At 41.6% G+C, this 27,338-nt stretch overlaps 1 protein-coding gene across 4 annotated transcripts in view; it reads left to right on the top strand.

Annotated features, from left to right (window-relative positions):
- The window catches only part of KALRN (kalirin RhoGEF kinase), a 697,683-nt gene that overhangs the window by 334,249 nt on the left and 336,096 nt on the right, over positions 1-27,338 (top strand). For all 4 annotated transcript variants that reach the window (XM_047790542.1, XM_047790550.1, XM_047790490.1 and 1 more), the window contains exon 11: positions 16,122-16,313. In XM_047790542.1, the coding sequence (XP_047646498.1) occupies positions 16,122-16,313 (192 nt within the window). The remainder of the gene's footprint in view (positions 1-16,121; positions 16,314-27,338) is intronic.

Genomic DNA, 27,338 nt, shown 5'->3' with positions numbered 1-27,338 from the left:
AGATCATTCTGAACATAATCCCACTTTTTCTTTTTGATGCCTCAGGCTGCATGGCAATGTTCACTCATTCCAGTCATGAGCAGAGAGACCTCCAGGGCCACTGCAGAGGCCAAGGTTTTCCTTTTCCTTTACTGAAGGTCTTGTCTAACATTGCAGGGCTGGCTTGCATTCAGAGGGTCCTGATCAGGGAATATACCCCCTAGAGAGGTAAGTGTCACTCCCTGAGGGCCCTGGAGCAGCCCTGTGGCTACAAGCCATGTTTCATTTGGATGATGACGATGATCTTAATGGCACACCGGGGGGAGCTGAGCTCTAAATGACCCAGGCCTTTTAAAACCACTGAAACCCCAGCCCCAGAGTGCACCAGCAAGACTGGAAGAGGCAGGATGATTCTTCCAAAAGATTTCTCCTCTTATCCCTTTGAACTTTGCATCACTCCATCTTTATTTTGCTGGTTTTTATTTAAAGAGCTCTAAGCATTTCAATCCACATCAGCTTGTCGGTTTCAGACACATAGGTACCCAAGGACTGGCCTGTGCCTGTCACACAGTACTGCTGTCAGCTCCGCGCCAGGGGCATTAGGGCTTTGATATTTAAATGATGGTCATGAAGGCTTTCAACCAAACCATATAGCCCTGTTCCAGACACAGGCTCTTGGGGGTGTTGTCTGAGTCTCCCTCCCTTTTGAGTATTTTCAGATCTGACATGTCTCTTATTTTCAACTGCTGAGGGAGACAACTCAGGGTCCTGGGTAGTTGATGTTGGCATTGTGCCCAGGGGAAATGATTTCCAGGATTTCACAGGTGATTATTTTTAACTGGATCTTTTTTGCATATATATGTCATATCAAAATCATGTTTCTTCTAAGCTAAGATGAGCAATGTCATAAAATCCAAACTGAGAAAGGTGAAATCCCCCTCTGGGGCTACAGGAGATTTTGCATTTTTATATGATTGTATTTCTCCCAGTGGCTGGTCAAGCATTAGTGTCTTCAGGATCCCAGAACTAGGAAATGCATCCATCTCTAAGATAAAAGCATTTGTAAGGAAATGTTTGTATTTCTAGATTTACTCAATTGACAAAAATATATTGGATCCTCCAAAATTTCTTTTATTTGGTACATTTCAAACTTTAAAAGAGATTCCTAGTCTTTGTAATAACAAGTGAAACATTGCAAAGATATGTGTAAATAGAAACGCTAATTATCTCTTCACTCCCACCTCCCAATCCCTCCCTCCCAAGGCAATCACAGTTAGCTTGCACATTTTTCTTCTTACACATACAAAAAGAGGTAAACATATGTAAATATAAAATTCTATTTATTGTTTGAAATAATTTCTATAGAACACCCTGCCTATGATTATTATACTTTGAATGATTTTTCCATTTTCTTCTGATTATAAAATTAATACATGTTCACCATTGGACATTTGAAAACAATGAAATTATAGAAAAGAAAAAATCCTCACTAACTTGGAGATAATTACATATAAACTATTAATATTTACTGGCCTATTTCCATTCAGCACAGCAGAATGCAAAGGACATTTTGCTTGGAGTCAGATAAATGTGAATTCCATGCCAGCATCCGCCATTCAGCAGTTATAGGAGCCTACTCAAATTCTTTTACCTTTCCAAGCCTCAGTTTTCTTATCTGTAACATGATATAATAGCATAATCTACCACGTGTAATATAATGTTTGTAAGTGGATCCAAAACTGGCAGCCATCATTGTCAGTAGTAGTTTTTTCCAGTAGATAGCTAGGTAGGTAGGTAGGTAGAAAGAGAGCCTGAGGGAGTTCCCTTCATGGCTCAGCCAAAACTAATCTGACTAGCATCCATGAGGACGCAGGTTCAATCCCTGGCCTCACTCAGTGGGTTAAGGATCCGGCATTGCCATGAGCTATGGTGTAGGTTGCAGACATGGCTTGGATCCTGTGTTGCTGTGGCTGTGGTGTAGGCCGGCAGCTACAGCTCCGATTAGACCCCTAGCCTGGGAACCTCCATATGCCGAAGGTGTAGCCCTAAAAAGACAAAAAAAAAAAAAAAAAGAGAGAGAGACAGAGAGTCAGAACCAGGCTTTGATTTATCCTGACTTCATTTAATCTTCTATCAGGAATACTTCCTCGGATCACTAAGTAAATAGTAGTCTTCAAAACATAGTTGTCATGACTACATCATGGGGTTCTTCCTTCCGCAGTGAGGTAAACCACCCCCCTCTTGTTGAACATTTTGATTATGTCTAGTTTTTACTTTTATAAACCACAGTTACTGTAGTTAAACTGCTAAAAGTAAAGTGTGAAATCCATTCCAGTTCTTAGTCCTCCATGTTTTTCTGATCTTCAGGAGCATTACCATTCATTCAAAGCTATTGACATTTTAGGGCAAAAGACTAGATTTCTCTCATCTTAGAATTTTGGCCCAGGCTGTGAGAGGTTAAATAAGAGGTTTCAACCTTAAATAGTGGCTGCAATTATAGTCATCTGGGGTGCTTTTAAAAACATATGTAGAGTTCCAGTTGTGGCTCAGTGGGTTAAGAACCTGACATAGTGTCTTTGAAGATGCAGGTTAGATCCCTGGCTTTGCTCAGTGAGTTAAGGATTTGGTGTTGCCAGCTGTGGTATAGGTTGCAGATGCAGCTCAGATCTGGAGTTGCTGTGGCTGTGGTGTAGGCTGACAGCTGCAGCTCCAATTCAACCTCTAGCCCAGGAACTTCCATGTGCCTCAGATATGGCTGTAAAAATAAAAAATAAGAATAAAAACATTTGCTGGGAGTTTCCTGGTGGTCTAGTGGTTAGAACTTGATGCTTTTACTGCTGTGGCCTAGGTTCAATCCTTGGTCTGGCAACTGAGATCCCACATCAAACTACTGTCCACTGTGGCTAAAACAAACAAACAAACAATAACAACAAAAACATATGCTGCGAGGTACTCCCCTCCCCCACTTGCCACCCTTAGCCCCCATTCCGCTTTGAGCAGTCTGGGTTAGGGCCTGAGCATTGCTTTTCTCCTTCAAGCTCTTTTATCTACCCCTCAGTCCTGTCCTATGAAACAGGATTGCATGATTTCTTAAGGCTTCTGCCATCTGAAGGATTATCAGAAAAGTACTCTAAGCTAAGGAAGTTGTATGGTCTCCCTTACTGGTCTCCTCTATGGGCTTATGATCTAAAAACAGTGTTTCTCAACTAGAAGACAATTTGCCACCCGACCCCACCAGGGAACATCTGGCAATGTCTGGGGACGTTTTTGGTTATTACATCTGGGGAAGGGGCTGCTATTGGCATCTTGTGGGTAGAGGCCAGGGATGGTGCTAAACATCCGAGTACGCAGAACAGCCCCTGTATGCATTTTCTAGGAGGATTCTAACAAAGTACCACAAACTGGGTGGCTTAAAACAACCGCAGGGTATTGCCTCACAGTTCTGAAGGCTGGAAGTCTGAGATGGCGTGTTGGTAGGGTTCATTCCTTCTGTGAGGGAGAATCTGTTCCCAGCCTCTCTCTAGATCTCTGACAATCTCTGGCATTCCTCTGTATCACTCCAGTCTTGGCCTTCATGTTACAGGGTGCCCTTTCTCTGTATGTTCATGTGCCCATCTCTTTCTAAGGCCACGAGACATGTTGGATTAAGGCCCACTCAATTCCAGTTTGACCTCATCTGTACTCATTATATCCACATCGACCCTATTTCCAAAAATGTCACATTCTCAAGAACTAGGGGTTAAGGCTTCCACATAGCTTTTTGGAGGGACATAACTCCACCCATAACAGCCCCACATCATAGAATCACCCAGCCCAAAATGTTAATAGTGCTACTGTTAAGAAACCCTCTTCCATAGTATCTGTGGATGAAATCCGGAAAGGCTAGAACACGGTAGATAGGAGTCATCCAGGAATGTTGAAAGTAAGCAGGGACGACATCCACAAGGTAAGTCAGAGGCAGTTGGCTCATGGAGATCGGTGTAGGACCCTCAGGGACATGTGTGACCACAGAGAGTGAAAGGGCTCAAGGAGCCCTGTGCTGACTGGGGCAGAAGCGGGTACGGGCGAGCCCCTCTCCTTCTTCACCCCATCACCTGACTCCCATTTCCCTGGGTCAGGCACACTGTTCCCTGCCTGTCCTTTTCCGAGTAGAATGGAAGAGAAAAATAAATCCATAAGCCCCAAGGTTTTCAGCAGTATTTTCAAGCCAGCTGTCTCATCTTTCTAAAGCCCTACCTTCTCCTTCTCAAGCCCGCTGCCTCCCACTGATAGCCAAACATAGAATATGGAAAACAGTAAAAACAGCAACACTGCAAAGTTACTCTTTTGAGAGAGAACATCGCTTTGGGTACATTTCCCCACCCCCACCCCCTCCAAATCTCCTGACTGGGACCCTGGGCAGCAGGTGGCCCTACTGTCTTTGTTCCTCCATGGTGATACTGTCTCACCAACTGCTCTTTCTTTGGATTTAAGAATTCCACATGATGCTGCTGTAGGTGTAGGCCCAGCAGCTACAGCTTCAATTCGACCCCTAGCCTGGGAAACTCCATATGCCACAGGTGCGGTCCTAAAAAGACAAAAAAGAGAGAGAGAGAAAGAATTCCACCTGAAAATGTACTTCTGCAGGGCCAGGCACAGGGAAGTCCACCTATCCACATCTGAATGCTCAGGTCTGCCTTCCTCCCTTCGAAAATATTTTTGTCTTCATTCTTCTACTGGGATGGGGGGAGAGGTCACATGTTCCCCTTCATTATTTTGCCCTTTTGAGCTGACTGAGGGGAAGGAGGGAGGGGAAGGGTGGCCAGGGTGGAGACTGTGTTATCGAATTCCCAGAGCAGTGGATTGCTTCCCAGCAGGGATATGGGTACCAGCTGTCTGCATCTGGGACTTGCTTAGTGGGAAGAGGATTAATTGCTTCCCTCCACAGTCTGGAGAGCTTTGTGTCTGCTCGGCACTCTCCTGGTTTTGATCTCCCAATTGCCCAGCTCCCTAAGACCCTCCTCTTAGCCCCAGCCTGCAGCTCTGGGGCAGCCTCTGGCCTTTAGGCCCCTTCCCATCTGCACCATATTCTTTTTGTTCTGTCTAAGCATCAGGCCTGACTTAACATACAGACCGGTCTCTGCCTTCAGTTGCTCTCCGTGCCCTGGAGACATAGGTAGTGAGGGTCAAGGAAAAAAGTTGGTCCTTGCTTTGTTTCTCAGTCCCCTAGGAGTGGCCAAATTTTCTGAATCTGGCTGGTTCTTTCGTACAAGCTGGACCTGCTGTTTTCTCTCAAATCATGGTTTATAACCTGTATCAGTAGCCTCTGGGATTGACCCTTCCTTTTGGTCCGGAAACAAGGTATTGCTTTTTATTATTATATTGAGTTGATAATATGCTAATAGTTAATTGCCATTATTGCTTTTGCTGTTTTGCCTGTGAGTGCCTAGGTATTCAGTTTTCAGTCTTCATGTGAGAGAAAACACATGGAAGTTCCCTTAAAGCCTAACATGTAAGTCAAGAGGATTAGCAAGGAGTAGAATGGAAAAGAAAGAATCAGTAAAGGAAAACACCCTGGGAAAGACCAGTTGCTATTCTTCTTTCAGAACCCCTCAGCCTAGGTACATTCTTAAACACATTAGACTGTAGGAAAATAAAACTTTACTTTAAAAATGTGGAGCTCTGAAAGTACACCATTTATCATTAATAGGAGAAGGCATCGAAGCATTTTAGATACAGAGAGGAATTTCTTTACTTTGTTCTGGGAATCTAATCCCTATTTACATGGAAAACATATTCCCAGTGTGCTAAATAAGGGGCTTACAAAAGAACTTTTGATCAGTACTTTATCCTTAATCTTGGGACTACCTACACTAGGAGATAAAGTAAACATCCACTTCCAAGCCTTACTGCAGAGTTTTGGGGTTGAGTACCTATTGAGAGCAGAGCACTGTGCTGACTAAGTACATTGATGAATAGCTGAGAGAAAAGATGAGTAAGACAGGACTCTTTCCGTCAGGGAGAATTCAGTTCTGTCTGGAAGTCAACATGTACACACTGGAAATGTGTTGCAAACAAAAGGATAGCAGTTGCAAATGAACAAGTACAGTGTCATAATTTGAAAATCAAAGATGTAAGAGTGAGTATGGTGCAAACTAACAGTGAAGCAGAGGGGATGGAGACTTTACATTGAGTCTTTGAGAGGTGCATGGTTCAATGAAAAGAGCCTGGGGGTTATAGTCAGAAATACCACTTTCCATTTTCCAGTTCTGTAACATTCTTCAAACAAGTTGCCTAACCTCTCTGAGCCTCAGTTTTTTTTATTTGTAAAATGAAATTAATAATGCCTATCTTATTATTGGTCTTAAAGCTTAAATGTAATGTATAGAGAGAGCCTAACACAATGCCTAGTGTACTATATATACCTGGTAAAGTGATACTACCTTCTTTGACCCTTGGATTGTTTAGAAGTATCTTATTTAGTTTCCAATTCTTAGGAGATGTTTCAGAGATATTTCTATTATTGATGTATAATTTAATTACATTAGATCAGAGAAAATCTTTTTATGACTCATATCCTTTTAAATTTTTTTATACTTGTTTCATGGCTCAGAATATGATTTATCTTGAAAAGAATGCTCATTCTGCTGTTTTGGGGTGTATGGTCTATAAACTAAATCAAGTTGGTTGAGAGTGTTCAAATATCCTATATCCTTACTAATTTCTTGCCTACTTTTCTATATATTAATGAGAGGGGACATTAATTCTCTGTCGTAATTGTGGATTTTTCTGTTTTTCCTTGTAAGTTTATCAGTTTTTGCTTAACATATTTTGAAGCTTTGTTATTAGGTACATAAATGTTTAGAATTAATATATCCTCTAGATGAATTGACCCCTTTACTATTAAAAAATCACCTTCTTTCCCCCAGGTAATATTATTTTCTCTGAAATCTACTATGTTTGATATTAATGTAGCCACCCAAGCTTTATTTTGATTAGTGCTATCATGTTATATTCTTTTCTATCCTTTTTCTTTTTTCTTCTTCTTCTTCTTCTTTTTTTTTTTTTTGCTTTTTAGGGCCGCACTTGCAGCATATGGAGGTTCCCAGGCAAGGAGTCGAATGGGGGCTGTAGCTGCTGGCCACAGCCACAGCCATAGCAACACCAGATCAGAGCCACTTCTGTGACCTACAGCACAGCTCACGGCAACGACAGATCCTTAACCTACTAAGCAAGGCCAGGGATGGAATCCGCAACTTATGGTTCCTAGTCTAATTCATTTCTTCTGTGCCACAATGGGAATTCCCTCTATCCTTTTGCTTTTAACCTATTTGCATGTTTACATTTGAAGTGCATTGCTTATGGACAGCCTGGAGTTGAGACTTGCCTTTTTATCCAATCTGACAATCTCTGTCTATTTTTGGTGGTATTTAGAGAATTTATTTAATGTGATTATTGATGTATTTAGATTTGAATCTATCATCTTGTAAATTTTTTTTTTTCTATTTGTTTCACCTGTTCCTTTTTTTGTCCCTGTCTTCGCCTTCCTTTTTTGGATTAATTGAATTTTGTTTGTGTTTAGGTCCATGGGTGTAGCACCTGGAAGTTCCCAGGATAGAGGTCAAATCGGAGGTGCAGCTGCTGGCCTATGCCACAGTAACAGCAACACCAGATCCGAGCCACGTCTGTAGCCTACACCACAGCTTACAGCAACACTGGATCCTTAACCCACCAAGTGGAGCCAGGGATCGAACCCACATCCTCATGGGTACTAGTTGAGTTTGTTTCCACTGAGCCACAACAGGAACTCTCTGAATATTTTTATTATGATTCCATTTTATCTCCTTTGTTGGCTTATTAGCTATAACTTTTTTTAGATATTGGTTTGGGGGTTGTTGTTTTGTTTTGTTTTTTATTTTTTATTTTTTGGCCACCCTGTGGCATGTGGAGTTCCTGGGCCAGTGGTCAGATCTGAGCCGTAGTTGCAACCTACACTGCAGGTTAGGTTGCAGCCTATTCCTAATCCACTGTGCCAGGCCAGGGATCAAACCTGTGTCCCAGAACTCCAGAGACTATTTAGTTACTTTAATGGTTACTTCAGGGTTTATAGTATTTGTCTTTAACTTATCACAGTCTGCTTCAAGTGATATTATCCACTTTACAGTACAAGAAACTTACAGTTGTATACAGTTTATCCAGTGCAGGTTTGTACTGCTTAGGTCCTCTTATACACAGATATTTTTCAGTAGTAAATACTACAGTACTATGATTGGATGAATCTGTGGATGCAGAGGAATTTCAGACATGGGGTGGGGCTAACTATAAGGTATATACAAATTAACCCCCATGTTATTCAAGGTCAGTTGTATTTCTGCTTCTCCCTGGTCTTCGTGTTATTGTTGTCCTGTGTTTTACTTTTATATATGCTGTAACACTACACTGTCACGTTTTGTTTAACTATTCAATTAGCTTTTAAAGAGATTTAAATAATACGAAAGAAATCTTACATACTTATCCACATAAGAGCACTCCCATTGTTCTTTATTCCTGTTGTGGATCTATATTTCCACCTGTTACCATTTTCCTACTTTCTGAAGGACTTCTTATAACATTTCTTGTCATCCAAGGCTACTAGCAAAGAATTATTTCAGCTTTTGTATGCCTTATAATGTCTTTATTTCAGTTTACTTTTGAAAAATATTTATGATGGGCATTGAATTCTAGATTTACAGGGGGTTTTGCTTGTTTGGTTGGTTGGGGTTTTGCTTGTTTTTTAGTTTGAAGATATAATTCCACTGTTTTCTTGATTGCATTGTTTCTAATGAGAAGTCTGCTATAGTCCTATCTTTGTTCCTCTGTGTATAATGTATTTTTTCCTTTGGTCACTTTTTTTCCCAATTGATTTGATTTGGATTTTATATGCCTTGATGTAGTTTTCCTTCTGTTTCTTGTGTTGAGGGTTTGTTGAGTCTCTTAGATCTGTGGATTTATAATTTTCACTAAGTTTGGAACTTTTTGGTTACTATTTCTTCAAATATCTTTTCCATTTCCTTCTCTCTCCTTTAGAGATTTCAATTACATGTATATTAGCCTTTGTAAAGTTGTCCCACAGTTCACTGATACTTTATTTTTAAGCATTCTTTTTTCTCTGAGCACTGTATTTATTTATTCATTCATTCATTCACATGTTAAAGTATAGTTGATTTACAATGTTGTGTTAGTTTCAGGTATACAGCGTAGTGGTTCAGTTCTCAGCATTTTGAGTACTTTCTGTTGCTATGTTCTTGAGTTCAGTCGTCTTTTCTTTTGCAACCTCTAACCTGCTGTTAATACCATCAAGTATATTTTTCATCTCTAAAAGTGCAAGGTCTTTTTTTATGTCTTCTATTTCTCCACTTAACTTTTAGAACATATGAAATAGTTAAAATAACCATTTTAAGCCCTTGTATGCTAATTTCAACATCTATGCCAGTTCTGGGTCAGTTTTGATTGATTTTTAGTCACATTGTAAGTTATGTTTTCCTGCTTCTTTGTGTGACTGGTAATTTTTTTTACTGGATACCTGACATTGTGAATCCTACCTGTCAGTTGCTAGATACTTCTGTATTTTTATAAATATTCTTAAACTTTGTTCTGGAATACATTTAAGTTACTTGAAAAAAAAAACTTCATCTTTTCAGGACTTTCTTTTAAAATACATTAGGTGAAAACAGAGAAGTGCTCAGTCTAGGGCCAATTATTCACCCCTGCTAAGACTCATCTGAGTATCTACCCAATATCCTGTGAATCACGAGGTTTTCCAGTATGACTGATTAAAAACAGGCACTATTCCTTGACCTAAGAGTACTGAAAGCTGTTATATCCAACCCTTTCAAGTGGTTCTTTCCCTGGCCTTGAGTAGTTTCCTCACACACAGGGGGATCCTCTGCATATCTTCCCCAGATTGGATAAGAAAGGAAGGTGAGAGAGATTTGTCACCGGTAAAGTACTATTCAAATGATATTACTTTGATTTGCCTTCTTTCACTAACATCAAGATCCAGAAACCTGTCTCTGTGCTTCTATGTCTCTCTCTGTCTCTCTTTTTTTTATTTTTTATTTTTAATTCTTGTGTCCTTTTGCTGCTTTCCTCTCCCTGTTCATTGGTTCCAAGTGTCAGCCTGGAAAAATAATCATCAGGAGGGGAGTTCTATCCTGGTCCTCTGGTAGTTTTGTTCTCCAGTCCACACTGCTTCTTTTAAATTATAAGAGTAATTTTGGCCTCATCCTTCCTTATCCCCAGAGCATAAAGCCAAGAGTGTTAACTTCATATTATCAAGGAAGTCAACTCTTGACACTAGAAATGTTTTTATGCATTGTCTCTTCCATACCTTGGCTTTAAAAAGCCTGCCTCCTGTCCCTCTATTTCAGCCTAAGAAGTTTGAAACCATAGCCAGTAAGTACTGCTGGGATGCCTGTATTTTTAGAGACAATTTATCCTAGAACACTTTGTCTCTTCTCTGAGGAAAAGGCCAAAAAGTAATGGCTATGGCAGGGGGAATGGAAGGTACAGGCATAACTTAGAGATATTGTGGGTTCTGTTTCAGACCTTTGCAATAAAGCAAATACCACAATAGAGTCACAAGAATTTGTGTTTCCTAATGCATATAAAAGTTTTGTTTACACTATATTGTAGTCCATTGTGTGACATAACGTTATGTCTTTAAAAAAAAGTATATGCCTTGATTAAAAAATACTTTATTGCTAAAAAATGCTAGCTATCATCTGAGCCTTCAGCAAGTCATAATAGTAACATCAAAGATCACTGATCAAAGATCATCATAATAAAGATAGTAATAATGAGAGAATTCGAAGTATTGCAAGAATTACCAAAATGTGACTCAGAGATATGAAGTGAACAAATGATTTCAGACAAACAGTACTGGTAGACTTGCTCAACACAAAGTTGCCACAAACCTCCAATTTGTAAAAAAAATGCTATATCTGCAAAGCACAATAAAATGAAGATGAGATTTTATGCCTATTGACATAAGGGTTGAATTATCTAGGGCATTTTATCTGGTGGACACTGGCATGGGGGAAGGAAGAAAAGAAACTGGCCATTTGTATGGCCCAAATCTCTGACTCAGAGTTGTGGCTACCACAAGTCCTGCTTAAAAGCCCCAGGGGCAAAAGGATTGATGTACTAGCACTCATAACCCATTTTTGCAATATCAATTAGGAAATGCCAGCAAGGGTTCAAAACTAAGGCAGAAGCTAGCCAACTGGGGAACCAAAGGAGGCCTAGGAACTGCACTCAAAGCGAGGTTGATTTGGTCAGAAAGTGAGCAGAAGCCGATTGTGATCCTTGCTTCAATGTGAGGCAATGACAGGCATCAGTGTATTACTCTGTTACTACTTTAGTTGATATCCCATAAGCAGATTCTTATTTCAAGACTGTGCCAGGAGGTGGGATAAGGCAAATGAGTCTGAATATTGATCATGAATTCTGGCATGTAAGGTCTTACACCAAGTAGTTGATGAGGGCCAAGGACTGAATATTAGGATTGCTGGGGATTGATGTATTGTTTAATTTATTAATTCAGTCACTGAATTTTTATGGAGTACTTACTGTGTCAGGCACTAAGGGAAAGAGGTGAAGGACTACCTGCCCCTGTGTGGATGAGACAGGCAAACATTTGCATTAGAATATGGTAGGTGCCAAGGCAGGTGTTGGCACAGATCACTCTGGGAACTCAGAGGAGTGCATCTAAGCCAACCTTGGGAGAGAAGTGGAGCAGAGGGTGGACTTCCTGTAGGAAGTGACTCCTGGACTGGGTCTTAAAAGGTAAGAGTTGGTCATGTTAAAAAAAAAAACAATAAAGTGGGGGAAGGGCACCCCAGGACTGGGGAAGATTCAGTGCCATGAGTTCCTGGAAGTGTAAGCAGTTTATTTCACAAGCTGTTTTTAATAGAATGATGTGAGTTGAAGCTGAAGAATCAGATGAAGAAGAGCCTTGGTGGCACCCTGAGGTGTTTTACACTAAAGGCGGTGGGAAACCACTCAACAGCAGAAGTAGAAGAGAGTTGTGACCAGATCTGAATTTTATTTTATTTTATTTTTATTTTTGTTTGTTTGTTTTTTAGGGCCACACCGTGACATATGAAGTTCCTGGGCTAGGGTTCATATCAGAGATGCAGTTGCTGCCCTATGCCACAGCCACAGCAACATGGGATCTTAGCTGTGTCTGTGACCTACACCACAGCTCATGGCAACACCAGATCCTTAACCCACTGAGAGAGGCCAGGGACCAAACCCGCATCCTCATGGATACTAGTTGGGTTCATTACTTCTGAGCCACAATGGGAACTCCCAGATCTGAATTTTAGAGGCTCTTTCTGGTAGAGATGGGGTAGAGGGCTGCATAGAGGGTGGAGCAGGGAGCCTGGCTTTTAATGATGAGCCTGGTTCCCTCCCACCCTTTCTCTCTGTAAAATCTCTTATCTAGCGCTCCCCTGCCTTCTCCACCATGATTTCCTGCCACTCTCTACTTTTAGTTGGGTTGGCTCAACATATCCATACATGATACGCTCATTCCCATCTCTGAATCTTGTTTGCTCAGCATTTAATAAGTACCTACTGTATACAGTCATGGTGTCTGTAGTGAGGAACCAAAGATGAGTGAGTCACAGAACCTACCTTTAAGGCATGCACAGACCAGGAGGAAGAGACCCAGGGAAGCAAGTAGTTACATGAGCATGAGCATGGCTGTAGGATGAGATAAACAGAACACAGAGAGAGGGGAACCTGGCTATGAGAAATCTCTCCTTCCCTGAAAAGTTGTGCCCAACCTCCAGCTTCTGTCTACATCTGTAGAGAGGCAGGGTAGTGTCTCTAGACACTATACATCAGTCAAACCTCTCTTCTGCCTACAACTGTTCAGTGCCTGTTCACTGCTTTGGACAAAAACACTTGCTCTGGTGTGCAAGACTCCTCTTCATCTGATAAGGTAGTGTCATGGTTTTAAGCTTGGGCTCTGAGATCAAACAATTAAAATCTTGGTTCTACCACTTTTGAAACATGTGACTTTAGCCAGAAATTCCTTTTGCCTCAGTTTCTGCATCTATAAAATGGGGCTGATGTCTGTATTGACTGCCTAGGGTTATTGTGAAGATTAAATGAGTTAATATGCGGGTAAACCTTTAGAATGGTCCTTGGCATGTGAAAAGTATTTAATCATTATTGGCTATTATTATTCTCAGTTTTTGCTCCTTTTCTTCTTGGCACCTATATATCATGTCAATAAATTTTAACACCTAATTATTATTGTGTTGTTTGTCCCATTTAATGTATTGTGACATTATTTATCTCAAGCATGATTTCATTCTCCTTTAAGGCAACATACATTACATATATGTATCTGTACTCCTGAGACACCTACAGTGTTGAATATGTCTTAGGGTGGCCAGCCATCTCGATTTGCCCAGGACCAACTGGCTTTCTGGGACATAAAACTTTTATACTAGAACCGCAAAAGTCCTGGGCAAACCAGGATAGGTTGTCCACTTTACATGCAGTGGGCACTTCATTCTTGCTTTTTATTTACCACATATTGGTCCCAGACTTAACTTGAAAGCAGGCCTGCTTTGGCTTTGCCATAGATTTTTATTTATTGGCTAGAAAATACAAAGTCTCAACCTCTGGGTTTCTTTGGAATTTCTTGAGATTCCCTAAAGTTTAAAGTGGAAGATTTGAGGGATTCTTGAAAAAAAAAAAACCTTTCTCCCATCAGCTCTGGGCATATTTATTAGAAATTGTGGGGGTTCCCGTTGTGGTTCAGTGGTTAACGAATCAGACTAGGAGCCATGAGGATGTGGGTTCCATCCCTGGCCTCGCTCAGTGGGTTAGGGATCTGGCATTGCCGTGAGCTGTGGTGTAAGTCACAGAGATGTGGCTCGGTTCTGGCGTAGCTGTGGCTGTGGTGTAGGCCAGCGGCTACAGCTCCGATTAGACCCCTAGCCTGGGAACCTCCATATGCCAAGGGTGTGGCCCTAGAAAAAGACAAAAAAAAAAGAAAAAAAGGAAAGAAATTGTGGGCAACCCTTTAAGACGCTTATTTACCCTTGCCCACAGCCCTAGACGTCTCCTCCTGTCTGTCATTTCCCATCTCTCCTGGTATTTCCATCCTGACTCTGAGTACTTCCTGCCCTTGCTTTCCAGAATCAATATACTCTTACTTAACTCTGTGGCAAAGCCTCTTTCCTCTCACAAAGATCATCTGTTTTTCCATGAATCCCCCAGGTGAGGCCAAAGGACCTTTTTTCCTTTACAGCCTCACCCCAGTCCCCAGTCCCACCTCACCTGCTTTGGGACAGTGTTTGCTTTAGGCAGTTGCTGGTCAGACAGCATTCCTGAAGGATCCATGGCAGGTGGATGGGGAGTGCACTCTCTTGGTATTCCTTGGAGCCATAACAAGGGTTTGCTAAAGCCCTGCTCATCTTCTGCGGTTCCACCGAGAGGCTAGGTCAACATACTCTGAGAGGTTGCACCCCACCCCCCCACCCCTTGTGTATTAGTGTATTAAGGCTGCTGTAATAAAGTACCACCCACTGGGTGACAAACAATGGAAATATATTGTCTCACAGTTCTGGAGGCTAGAAGTCCAAGATCAAGGTATCAGCCGGTTTGGCTTTTTCAGAGGGATTTGAGGGGGAAACCTGGTCCATGCCTCACTGGGGAGCTTCCCATGGTGTGGGGGCAATCTTTGGCATTCCTTGTCTTGTAGATACATCCCCGATCCCCCCCACCCTCAGCTTCACGTGGCATCCTCTCGGAGTGCATGTTTGTCTCTTCACATGGCATTCTTTTTATAAGAACACCGGTCATATTGCATTAGGGGCCCACCCTACTTCCCTATGACCTGATCTCACCTAATTACATTTACAATAACTCTGTTTCCAAATAAGGGTCCCATTCTGAGGCATGGGGAGGGGGTTTAGGGCTTTGACATGTGAATTTAGTGAGGATACAATTCAACCTTTAACACCCAGGTCTTCAGGTGAGTCTAAGAACTCCATGGAGACTGAAGACCACTTCAGACAGGAGCAGAGTAAAGCATCATACAGCCATTGCTCCAAAATCCATTCCTGTTCTCCACTCACTTTACATTTGGTCCTGTTTCTGTTGCCAGATTCACATTGTCACCAATAACCATTGGCTCACCACTCTATAGGGCACTGTGCCACTGTGGGGATATCAGGAAATATTATGTACACCTGAGTCACCAACTTGAATTCGGGGTCAATCAGGAGATCTTTTTTAAGTGAAGCCTGCTGAGGAAAAGGTGTATCCATGACATATGTATCATACTGGCATATGTGTATTATCGAGGCAGTGGCTCCATCTTGATGAACAGTAATTACAAGCTGGTTGCTATTTAAAATGCTCTGGAGAATAGAGACACGGGTTGGAGGAGAGTGTGTATATGTGTGAATGTGTGTGTGTGCATGCAGTAGCTTAAGATAAAATCACCAGACTCCTCCCCAACCTCCCTGCAAGCTTTAAGCCTTCACCGGGCACATAGGGAATCGCCTGCATCTCCTCACTCTGGCCGTGTCTGCTTCCTTCTGTCAGCTCCCTGAGTTGCTGACCCCTTCCCCTCCAAAGAGATAGCTCTGTTCCAAAAGATAAACACCAGTAGTTGCAAGGGACTTGGGGGAAAAGTCGAGCAAGTCTCCCAGTTATTATTTTCCTGGTGTTCTCACGCAGAAGCCCAGCTGATCTCCGTGGATGAGGTATTCTCAACGCTGGCAGTTACAGCCTGAGATGTGAGGGCAGTGATGGATCTGCATAAGGGTAGGGGGTCAGGGCGCAGCTGGGGAACAGTGATTCTCGCATATCTCCTGGCTTCTTTCCTGGGACACCCTGTCTCCGAGAGATCCCAGGGATGGAGGAGGCACCTAGCTAGTGTCCGCTTGTTCCGAGCTGCCAGGCAGGCTGCTGGCTTGCTGAGAGGCGGGTGAGCTGGGTGCTCAGCTCCTCAGTGCCAGATCTGGGAGCTCTCGGCTCAGTGCCCACGCCCACACCTTGTGCTCCAGCTCTGGGCAGCCCTGGTGGGCTGGGGGAAGGCGCGAAGCTCCGCTCCTGACTGCAAGTTGACTTTACCTCACTGTTGTTGCTGGCAGAATACGTACACCAATGCGGACAAGCTCCTAGAAGCAGCGGAGCAGCTGGCTCAGACGGGGGAATGTGACCCGGAGGAGATCTACAAGGCAGCTCGACACCTGGAGGTGCGCATCCAAGACTTTGTGCGCAGGGTGGAGCAGCGGAAGCTTCTGCTAGACATGTCTGTCTCCTTCCACACGCACACCAAAGAGGTAAGAGGATTGGCTGGGTTGTTGTGCTCAGGCAAAGGTCAGGTTGGCTTCCTAACCCCCACCCCCCACCGCCCCAGGGTCCTGGTTGGTCTGGGGGTTACTAGCCTCCTAAGGTTGATGCTGTTAGCAATTTGCTCTTGATAACCTGTATTTAGGTCTCAACGAACGTGGGGCAAAATTTCCTCCTCAACTCTAGTGAGGAGGGGGCTGGAGAGGCTGGTGGTTTTGCACTAGAGAATTCAGTCTGCAGCTGGAGAAATTTGGGGCTCCCTAGTATAGAAATAATCACCATAAAGAGACAATATTATAAGCTCAGAGACTCCCTTTCCACACCACACCCAGTTTCTCTTGGTTGCTGTTTCCTATTAGAAATCGGAGCCCTGCAGAACTTTGATCATCTTTGCTATCAGCAAGGGACTAACAGAGTTTGCAAATGTGTTCTGTGTTTCTGTTTTATTTTCTTCAGAGGATTAAATCCTCTTAGTGAGGTCTGCCACGGGGTGACTTAAAGTGAAATGGTCCTCACGTTTCTCACTGTGGAGTGACAGCCAATGAAGGAAGGGAGACTGGAGTGCCTTCCACCCGGGAGGAAGCCAACTGGGCTTAAGTCTGGCCCCTGAATCATTCTCAGAGTGGAGAAAGGAGAGGGGAGGATGGATCATGTTTCAGGGTTGGCAGGATAGAAGGGCCCACAGAGGAGGGTTGCAAACCTGCAGTTACTTTTTGATTCTGATTAGCACAGGGCACTCTGAAATTAAGTAAGTGGCCAGTGAGGAGGCATGTTTAGCATCTTCTGTAATAACACCCTTGGCAGATGAACTCATTAGGTGTATGCATGCTTGTGTGCCCCCCCACCCCAAAATCATTTTAATGGAGTATTAATTAAAGTTTGATTGCTGCTCAGGAAAAAAATTAACCCAACTTAATTAAGTTGATTTTTGATATTTGAAATGCATTAAGAAGCCTGGTTGTTACTACTTCACAGGCTTTTCTAACACTTTGTGGGAATGAATGCAAATCATTGCTGTGCCTATCAGAGACAAACATGCAAAGATAATGTTTTTTAAACTGAGATTCCCCAGGCAGATGAAGGGCTGGCGAGCTCCACGAAGCTGGCTCAGCTTCCTCACTGTGGGACCTACCACCGCCCTCTGAGGAGCATCTGTAAAGCAAGGGAATTAGCTCTAATCCAGGCTTTCCTGCCTGGTTGTCTGCTTGCCTGTGGCTCACCCCATTCTTAATAATCGTCTCAGAAACCAAAGGCACGTGTAGTCTCTTAATTATGAGCCTGTGGGTGAGAGAATGGAGCATGAATGGACAGGAGTCATGTTCCTTGCGAAGGCTGTGGGAGTGTAGGCTGTCAAGGGAGGTGTGGGCTGTCAAGGGAGGTGGTGGACAAGGTCAATTTCCATGGAAGTTCTACTCCTGGATGGGTGACTGTGGCTTCTGGAAACCCTCTCCAGCTACATCTCCCACCTCATGTACTTGGAACTAGGAGGCTGGGATTCCCGTCCAGACCCTGCTGCTGTAGAACCATGTGAGCTTGTGCAAATCACTGTGTCTCTGGCCCTGGGTTGGCTTATCTATAAAATTATGCAGTTGGATTCAGTGGCCCTAAGGCCCCTTATGGTTCCAATGTGATTCAGAATTCCTTTCTTTTTCTTCCCCTATTCTTCTGCTTTATTTGATATTGATAACACTAATTAATAATAATGGTAATTAGGCCTGAAATCATTCAGGCGATTTGCCTGGCCTAAGATTTGGTTCATTGCAAGTACTCAGTGTATATTAGATAGTATTTGTTTCTGTTTGAGTACCTTCTGCTTGCTGGACTTGCTATATATCATCTCATGTAATCCTCATGAGAATCTATGATAGTGACTTTATTAAACGTATTTTCACATGGGGAGACCAAGACCCAGAAAACAGAGCTGCTTAGGGCAGCAGAGACAACCTCTCTTCCTAAATTCTCTCTCCTGCTCTGACCTGCTACCCCACACCCTGTCCTCCTTGTCCCTGCTTGTATCTCCTCCTCTCCTCTGCTCTTCTTCCTTCTCCTTACTCTTTTCCTCTTTACCTTTCCAAACCTGAAAGCAGGGGCTGGATGGGAGGATAGCTCTTAGCTAAGAAAGATAAAGTGTTGAGAATGTGGCAGATAGGAACATCCAGGTATTCAGTTATCAACCATCATTTTCCCAGGTATCTCTTGAGCCTAAGCTTAGTCTTATTTGTACCTGAGACTTGTTTTCCCAACATGGCTCAGCTCATACAACCACATTCATATGAAAAAGTACTAAAGAGAGCAGCATGATACTGGGTCAAGTGAAGAAAGAGAGAGGGAACTAAAATGGATTTGGCTCTGTGTGTGATCAACTATTTCTCTCATCAGTGGCCATGAGAATTGTCGTTTTTTAAATTCCAGTTTTACAGATCAAAAAAATTAATCATTGATCCAGGATCTAGTAGTGAGGATGTGGCAAATGTAGGAATTGATCCCAAGTCTTTCTGACTCCAAAGCCTATACATTTTCTCACAAGCCTTTCATAGGAAGCCTTCATTTAAAGGCCAAGGAACAGAGACTTTGAGTTTTCTCTGCCAGGAATTTGTTGAGCAGAAGGCTATCAGAAAGTAGCATAGTCTCCTTCTTTGGGATCTCCAGATATGAGAGGAATTAGAAAAAGTCCTTCCTGGATGCAGTGGGGTGTGTTATGGTGAGGCTCTTTCTATCTGAGAGATTTACAACTCCTAGATCACACAGACTCTGACTTCAGGATGCAAAGAATAGCATCCTTTTGAGTGGCCGTCATGGAGGGGCTGTTCATGGAGGCCATCCTGCAGGTTTTTATATCTGCAAGTTTTCTCTCAGGTATACCTTCCCATCCCTAAACTAGTCTGTCAGAGGTCTCTTTCAGGCACAGTAGAGAATAAGACATGTATATGTATGTCCGTATTTATATATATGTACATGCATATGTGTATGTGCATGCACATATATTTGTGTTATAAACACACACATTAAGTAAAGCATGATCTTAGATGCCAGGGAGATCTGATTTCCAGATCTAGGTCTTCACTGGGCATGCTGTGTGCCTTTGAGAAAAGTACTTGGTCTCTGTTTTAATAGAGACTGCTTTGTATACATAATAGAGATTCCGTTATATAGATTTTGTGATAACTATGATGATGATGATGATTACAAAATTGAGTAGCATAATACTAATACCTGTTTTTCTCCTACCAAAAAACTGTCTCCCAAATTTACTCTTAAAGCATCTCTAACGTAGGGTTAACAAGAAACTTGAGGACTCAACTCAGACATCATTTTCTCTTGAAATTCTCCCCTGGGCCTTCCAACTTCCCACCCAGATGGGCCAGGAACACCGTGTGTTCCTCACTGATGGTGCTGGGACCTCAAGGGGCTGATTGGCTCTTCCTCATTAAATTGGAAGTGCTCGTAAGTAGAGGACACATGTGGATTTAGATGTGTAGATGTAGATTCTACTTCTGTGTCTGATACGTAGGGATGCTGAATAAATATTGGACAGGTTTACTTGACAATGAGAAGCTGGCCATTTCTCCTAAAATAAAAAAGAGAGAGAAAATTGGGGGGGGGAAGTAGGGGGATAAAGAGGGGGCAAGGGAAGCCCATTCAGTTGCAGTATTCATCTACTCCAGTTCTTTGACTTGAACTCTACAGGCAGCAAACAGAGGTCAGTTGGGTATTTCAGATTGCTTGTGGGAGCTTTCTCCTAGTGCCTGTGTAGCAGGCAGAAACAGATGATTAGGTAGGCAGAAGTGAACATCCTTGGATGACCTAAGGAAGCATAACTCCTGCATTTTGGTCTTTCCTTATTCACTTTAATTTCTCTCAAGACATGCCACCTCTCAAACCTTACTAAGTGTGGGTCCTGTCTGGTCCTGGGTCTATTAACTGTTGACTTCTTCCTCTTGACTCTATAGGCAAACTTCCAGCTTTTTACAAGACAAGATTAGTAGCCAAGTTTAGTAGTCTGCAAGTCTGAGAGAATTTTGAGTTTCTTTGGATGTTTTTCTCTCTTAAAGTAAATAGAGTGAATGGAAGAATAATCTTCTGCTCAGTTTTGCTAAAGATTTAATCTAATTACAATCAGAGAGAAAACAGAAGATAAGAAGAAGATACTCTCCAGGATCACTTCTTCTTCAGGTTGCAGAGTCTGTTTGCCCTGCTTTGTGAATTCATATCCACTAAAGGAGTCTTGAGGGTTAAAGCCTTCTAGCCATTTCATTGCAGTATTATCAATAACCTTGAACAATTAGAAATCATCTAAATATTCCCTGTTAAGTGATTCATTAAATTATAGTGAATCTATAGAGTGAAATATTATACAATTATTATAAATCACATTGTCAGAGGTGATTAATGGCATGAGAAAGTGCTTGTGGCATTATGCATAAAAAACTGTATATCCATCATGTCCGCTATTTTGATCACACATAAAGACTGAAAAGAAATATACAGAGAAGTTAAGAATGTTATGGATGATTTAATTTCCTTTCCATATTTTGCTTGGTTTTTTTGTCATTGTTGTTTTTTTGTTTTGTTTTGCTTTTTAGGGCTGCACCCACAGCATATGGACTCTTCCTGGCTAAGGGTCAAATTAGAGCTGTAGCTACTAGCCTATGCCACCACCACAGCAATGTGGGATCCAAGCCATGTCTGTGACCTACACCACAGCCACAGCAATGCCAGATCCTTAACCCACTGAGCAGGGCCAGGGATCGAACCTGCATCCTCATGGATACTAGTCAGATTTGTTTGTGCTGTGCCACTATAGGAACTCCCTTTGCTTATTTTGTTTTACAAGTTTTCTTCAATGATATTTCCATTGAAAAATCACAAAAGATCCCAATAAATGTTACTTTACAAAAACAAAACTTTTCATCTCTTCTTAGAAGAGCTGCACAGTAAAGAGATGTGACAACACATGCTTGGAACCTCCTGATACATCCAGAACCTCACTTAATACAAATGTGCTGAACTTTCAGATGGTCTTCTTGCCTTGGGACAAGACACCAGCTGACTGTTTGCTGGTCTGGAGGCTTGGGGAGGATATTGGAAGATGCATTTACCCGAGGCCTCATTTTCTTTGTCCAGGAAAAAGGCATTTGTAGCAAGTGTCATCTGCTCTGCAGAGATTGTCCAGACAGAATTTTCTCTCCTTTGCTGTGTTTCCATGGAAATGCTGCAGTTGCTGGGTTTTCAAATTATCCATTTTTAGATATTTTTGTAGTAATAGTGTGAGTCAAATTAACTAAGGAATGTGGCCAAGATAATCAACCTTGGCTCTTTCTTAGAGTGTTTAATTAAAAGCCCATTTCCTTTCATTTATAACCCTGTGAAATCATTATTTCATGTTATGTCAGGCTCAGATAGGTACACACACACAGACACACCACAAATGCCACAGACACTCATATATGCACATGTCCCCTTACCCACCCACTGTAGAACCGAAACTAAATCAATCTTCAGAAGAAATGATGGCCTGGAGAACAAAAAGCGTCATCCTCTATTTCAGTTGCTGTACCGGTATGGTGTTTACTTAAGAAATAAAAGCTGGTAGTCAATGCCAAAGGAAAATGATGTCTGCATCATGAGAGAGGGACACTTTGCCCTGTGAAATTGGTGCTTCTTTCCACATCTCTCAGGGTCAATCAGGTGTATCAGCATAGTGGCTACCAGAGTTGTGCAAATATGGTTCAGCCAATCAGTAGGAGAAAGTGCTGGAGTAACATTACCTATTTCCTTAACCACTCAGCCATGAGTCTCATTATTTCTATAACTCCTGGTTTCTTCCTTCCTTGGTCCTCCCTTCTTGTCCTTTTCAGTTGCCCTTTTCCCAGGCTGCCCCACTGTGTAAGCAGGATGGGCTCCAGGGGCTGGCCCTTCCTGATATCGCTGGTTTGGGTCTTAGAGGTGACTTTACGCAGGGCATTGAAAGGTCGCCTTAATTCTACCCTTGCCATGGTTCTAGAAATTCTCAAATGAGGTTCATTCTTTGGGATGTAGGTATTTTTTGGTCACGATTACATGTGTTCTCTAAGAGAAAGACTACATAAAGTATATGTATATCAGTATGGACCAAGTAATTATTGTCAAGCAGAGAGCACAACCCTGAATGAATGGTTGTAGCACAGGTGTGTTTGATCAGGAAGGGAGGGACTGGAAATGGCTGAAACATAAGACTCTTTATGGGGAGTAGGTCAGTTGACAGCAAAGGTGCAGTGCTGATGTGTGAGACTCTACAAGCAGAGGATGAAGAGGATTATCCTAGGGGAGAGAGATGGAGGGAAAAGCCTGTGGGTGTCTGCTCCCAAGCTGCCTGACTCACTCCATGATTTCTCCTTGTTCTGGCAGTGGCTTGTGGAAACTTGAAGTGTAAGATCATTTGGCTCAGTCTCACTAGCTCCCTGATAATGGGCAAATTAGTAATAGAAATGGCTCTCTGCTGTGGATTCTGTTCAAAGGAATCTAGCTAAGCATGCTCCTCCAGGATAAGTCAAATGGGCACATACATAGAAGGAGATCTATGGAAGATTCAGATAGTAGGAAAGTTACAGCCTAAGGAATGAAATACGGACCCTTACTCACAGTTGAGTGACACTGATGCTTATGTTTGTTCACTCTGTGCCTCAGAGGTGCTTATTCAAAATCATAAGCCTGCAATTTAAACTTTCTGATATCAGGGGAAGACTGTGTGCATGTTTCTCGGGATTTGCAGTGGCTCTCTACTCAAGCTTCCTAGGTTGTAAATAGTGTCTTAACTTTGTAGCACAATTATCCTTGAACTAGTGCTTAATTCTCTGGACTTTGGCTGCCTTGGTGTCGAAGGTGTGACTGCAATTTTTTAGTTGAGAGAGGCCTTTTTATTACTACCTCTTCTTTACCTCAGCTTCTGGAGAGAACTCATATCATGTTAGGGTTGGAACGGATTTTAGAGATAAGCTACAGAAATCGCAAACACACACCTGTGCACGCGCACACACACACACTTGTGCACGTGCATTTTATTTTAGGTATGACGCAATTAAAGTAAAGTAGTTTGCCATGATCATAGAACTAGTCCGACAAGGGCAGAATCAAGAATTATCACCAGTGGGAGTTCCCATTGTGGCGCAACGGAAACGAATCTGACTAGGAACAATGAGGTTGCAGGTTTGATCCCTGGCCTCACTCAGTGGGTTAAGGGTCTGGATCTGGCATTGCTGTGAGCTGTGGTGTAGTTTGCAGACTTGGCTCAGTTCCTGAGTTGCTGTGGCTGTGGCTCTAATTCAGCCTGGGTACCTCCGCATGCTGTGGGGTGTAGCTCTAAAAACCAAAAAAAAAAAAAAGTCCTAGGAATTCCCTGGTAGCATAGCAGGTTAAACCCTGGCCTGGAGGAGGGAATGGCAAGAGATATTTAAAGTGCTAAAAGGAAAAAATATGCAACCTAGAATACTCTATCCAGCAAGAATATCATTTAAAATAGAAGGGGAAATAAAAATTTTTTCCAACAAACAAAAACTTAAAGAATACAGGTTAAAGGAAATATTGAAAGGGCCTCTCTAAACCAAAAAGAAAGGAAGGAAAGGGAAGAAAAAAGAAAAGAAAAAAAAAAGAAGAAGAAGAAGAAGAACTAGGACTGAGGAAACCGCAATCAGAGAGCAGTCACTCAAATAAGCCAGCATACAGATTTAATCATGAACATGCTTCAAACAAAATAAAATTAAAAAGAAAAAAATAAAAAAGAGTCATCAAAACCATAAAATGTGGGCAAGGGATGTTAGGAAATAAATAACCCTTTTTGTTTGTTTGTATGTTTCTCTTCTTAATTTTAATATAGTAATGAAGTGTTTGAACTTACAGGACCATCAGGCTAAAACACACAATTATGGGAAGGGGTTAGCATACTTAAAAAACAGGGCAACCACAAGCCAAAACCAAATATTGCATTTGCAAAAAATGAAAAAAAATACACTCAAGCAGATAATAACAGGAGACCATCCAACCAAAAGAAAAAAAAAAAAAAGAAAGGAAGAATGGAGAACCATAGAATCAACTAGAACACGAGTTTCAAATAGCAACAAATAATCATCTATCAATTATCACCTTAAATGTCAATGGACTGAATGCCCCAATCAAAAGACACAGAGTGGCTGAGTGGATAAAAAGGCAAAAACCTTCAATATGCTGCCTACAAGGAACTCACCTTAGGACAAAAGATACATATAGATTGAAAGTGAAAGGGTGGGGAAAAATATTTCACGCCAATAGACATGACAGAAAAGCAGGAGTTGCAACACTCATATCAGACAAAATAGACTTTAAAACAAAAGACATAAAGAAAGACAAAGGAGGACACTACTTAATGATTAAGGGATCCATCCAAGGAGAGGATGTTGTTACTATCGTCAACATATATGCCCCAAATACAGGAGCACCCAGATACATACAACAAATATTAACAGACATAAAGGGAGATATTGATGAGAATACAATCATAGTAGGAGACCTTAATACCCCCCTCACATCAATGGACAGATCCTCTAGACAGAAAACCAATAAAGCAATAGAGATCCTAAAGGAAACAATAGAAAAGTTAGACTTCATTGATATCTTCAGGACACTACATCCAAAAAAAGCAGAATACACATTCTTCTCAAATGCTCATGGAACATTCTCAAGAATCGACCACATATTGGGGCACAAAGCTAATCTCAATAAATTTAGGAGCATAGAAATTATCTCAAGTAACTTCTCTGACCACAACGCCATGAAATTAGAAACCAACCATGGGAAAAGGAAAGAGAAAAAACCTACTACATGGAGACTAAACAACATGCTACTAAAAAACCAATGGGTCAATGAGGAAATCAAGAAGAAAATTAAAAACTACTTTGAAACAAATGATAATGAAGACACAACCTCTCAAAATCTATGGGATGCTGCGAAAGCAGTGCTCAGAGGGAAATTTATAGCAATACAGGCCTTTCTCAAAAAAGAAGAAAGATCCCAAATTGACAACTTAACCCTCCACCTAAATGAATTAGAAAAAGAACAAAAAAGTCCTAAAGTCAGCAGAAGGAAGGAAATTATAAAGATCAAAGAAGAAATCAATAAAATAGAGACTCAAAAAACAATAGAGAAAATTAATAAAACCAAGAGCTGGTTCTTTGAAAAGGAAAACAAAATTGACAAACCCTTGGCCAGACTCACTCAAAAGAGGAGAGAAAGAACCCAAATAACCAAAATTATAAATGAAAAAGGAGAAATCACAACGGATACAGCAGAAATACAAAAAACCATAAGAGAATACTATGAACAACTATACGGCAACAAGTTTGACAATCTGGAAGAAATGGACAATTTTCTAGAATCTTACAGCCTGCCAAAACTGAATCAAGATGAAACAGACCAACTGAGCAGACCGATCACTAGAAATGAAATTGAAGAGGTCATAAAATCACTCCCTACAAATAAAAGTCCAGGACCAGATGGCTTCACACGTGAATTTTATCAAACGTACAAAGAGGAATTGGTGCCCATCCTCCTTAAACTCTTTCAAAAGGTTGAAGAAGAAGGAATACTCCCAAAGACATTCTATGATGCCACCATCACCCTAATCCCAAAACCAGATAGAGATACCACCAAAAAAGAAAACTATCGCCCAATATCATTGATGAATATAGATGCAAAAATTCTCAACAAAATCTTAGCCAACCGAATCCAACAACATACCAAAAAAATTATACACCATGACCAGGTTGGGTTCACCCCAGGTTCACAAGGATGGTTCAACATATGCAAATCAATCAGCATCATATACCACATTAACAAAAAAAAAAAAGTCAAAAATCATATGATCATCTCAATAGACGCAGAAAAAGCATTTGACAAAGTCCAACATCCATTCACGATGAAGACCCTCGCCAAAGTGGGTCTAGAGGGAACATTCCTGAATATAATCAAAGCCATTTATGAGAAACCCACAGCAAATATAATCCTCAATGGGGAAAAACTGAAAGCCTTCTCACTCAAATCTGGAACAAGACAGGGATGCCCACTCTCACCACTGCTCTTCAACATAGTTTTGGAAGTCCTAGCCACAGCAATTAGACAAACCAAAGAAATAAAAGGCATCCATATAGGAAGAGAAGAGATCAAACTGTCACTGTATGCAGATGACATGATACTATACATAGAAAACCCGAAGGACTCAACCCCAGAACTCCTTGAACTGATTCATAAATTCAGCAAAGTAGCAGGATATAAGAGGAACATTCAGAAGTCAGTTGCATTTCTGTATACCAGAAATGAACTATTAGAAAAGGAATACAAAAATACGATACCTTTTAAAATTGCACCTCACAAAATCAAATACCTGGGAATACACCTGACCAAGGAGGTAAAGGACCTATATGCCGAGAACTATAAAACTTTAATCAAAGAAATCAAAGAAGATGTAAAGAAATGGAAAGATATTCCATGTTCCTGGATTGGGAAAATCAATATTGTAAAAATGGCCATACTACCCAAAGCAATCTACAGATTCCATGCAATCCCTATCCAATTACCCAGGACATTTTTCACAGAACTAGAACAAACAATCCAAACATTTATATGGGACCATAAAAGACCCAGAATCGCCAAAGCAATCCTGAGAAACAAAAACCAAGCAGGAGGCATCACTCTCCCAGACTTCAAGAAATACTACAAAGCCACAGTCATCAAGACAGTGTGGTACTGGTATCAAAACAGACAGACAGACCAATGGAACAGAATAGAGAACCCGGAAATAAACCCTGACACCTATGGTCAATTAATCTTTGACAAGGGAGGCAAGAACATCAAATGGGAAAAAGAAAGTCTATTCAGCAAGCATTGCTGGGAAACCTGGACAGCTGCATGCAAAGCAATGAAACTAGAACACACCCTCACACCATGCACAAAAATAAACTCCAAATGGCTGAAAGACTTCAATATACGACAGGACACCATCAAACTCC

This window comes from Phacochoerus africanus, chromosome 1 (assembly GCF_016906955.1).
Source record: "Phacochoerus africanus isolate WHEZ1 chromosome 1, ROS_Pafr_v1, whole genome shotgun sequence".
Taxonomy (NCBI): Eukaryota; Metazoa; Chordata; class Mammalia; order Artiodactyla; family Suidae; genus Phacochoerus; species Phacochoerus africanus.
The sequence above is the reverse complement of the archived record's forward strand: the minus strand, read 5'-3'. Positions and strand labels throughout refer to the sequence as shown.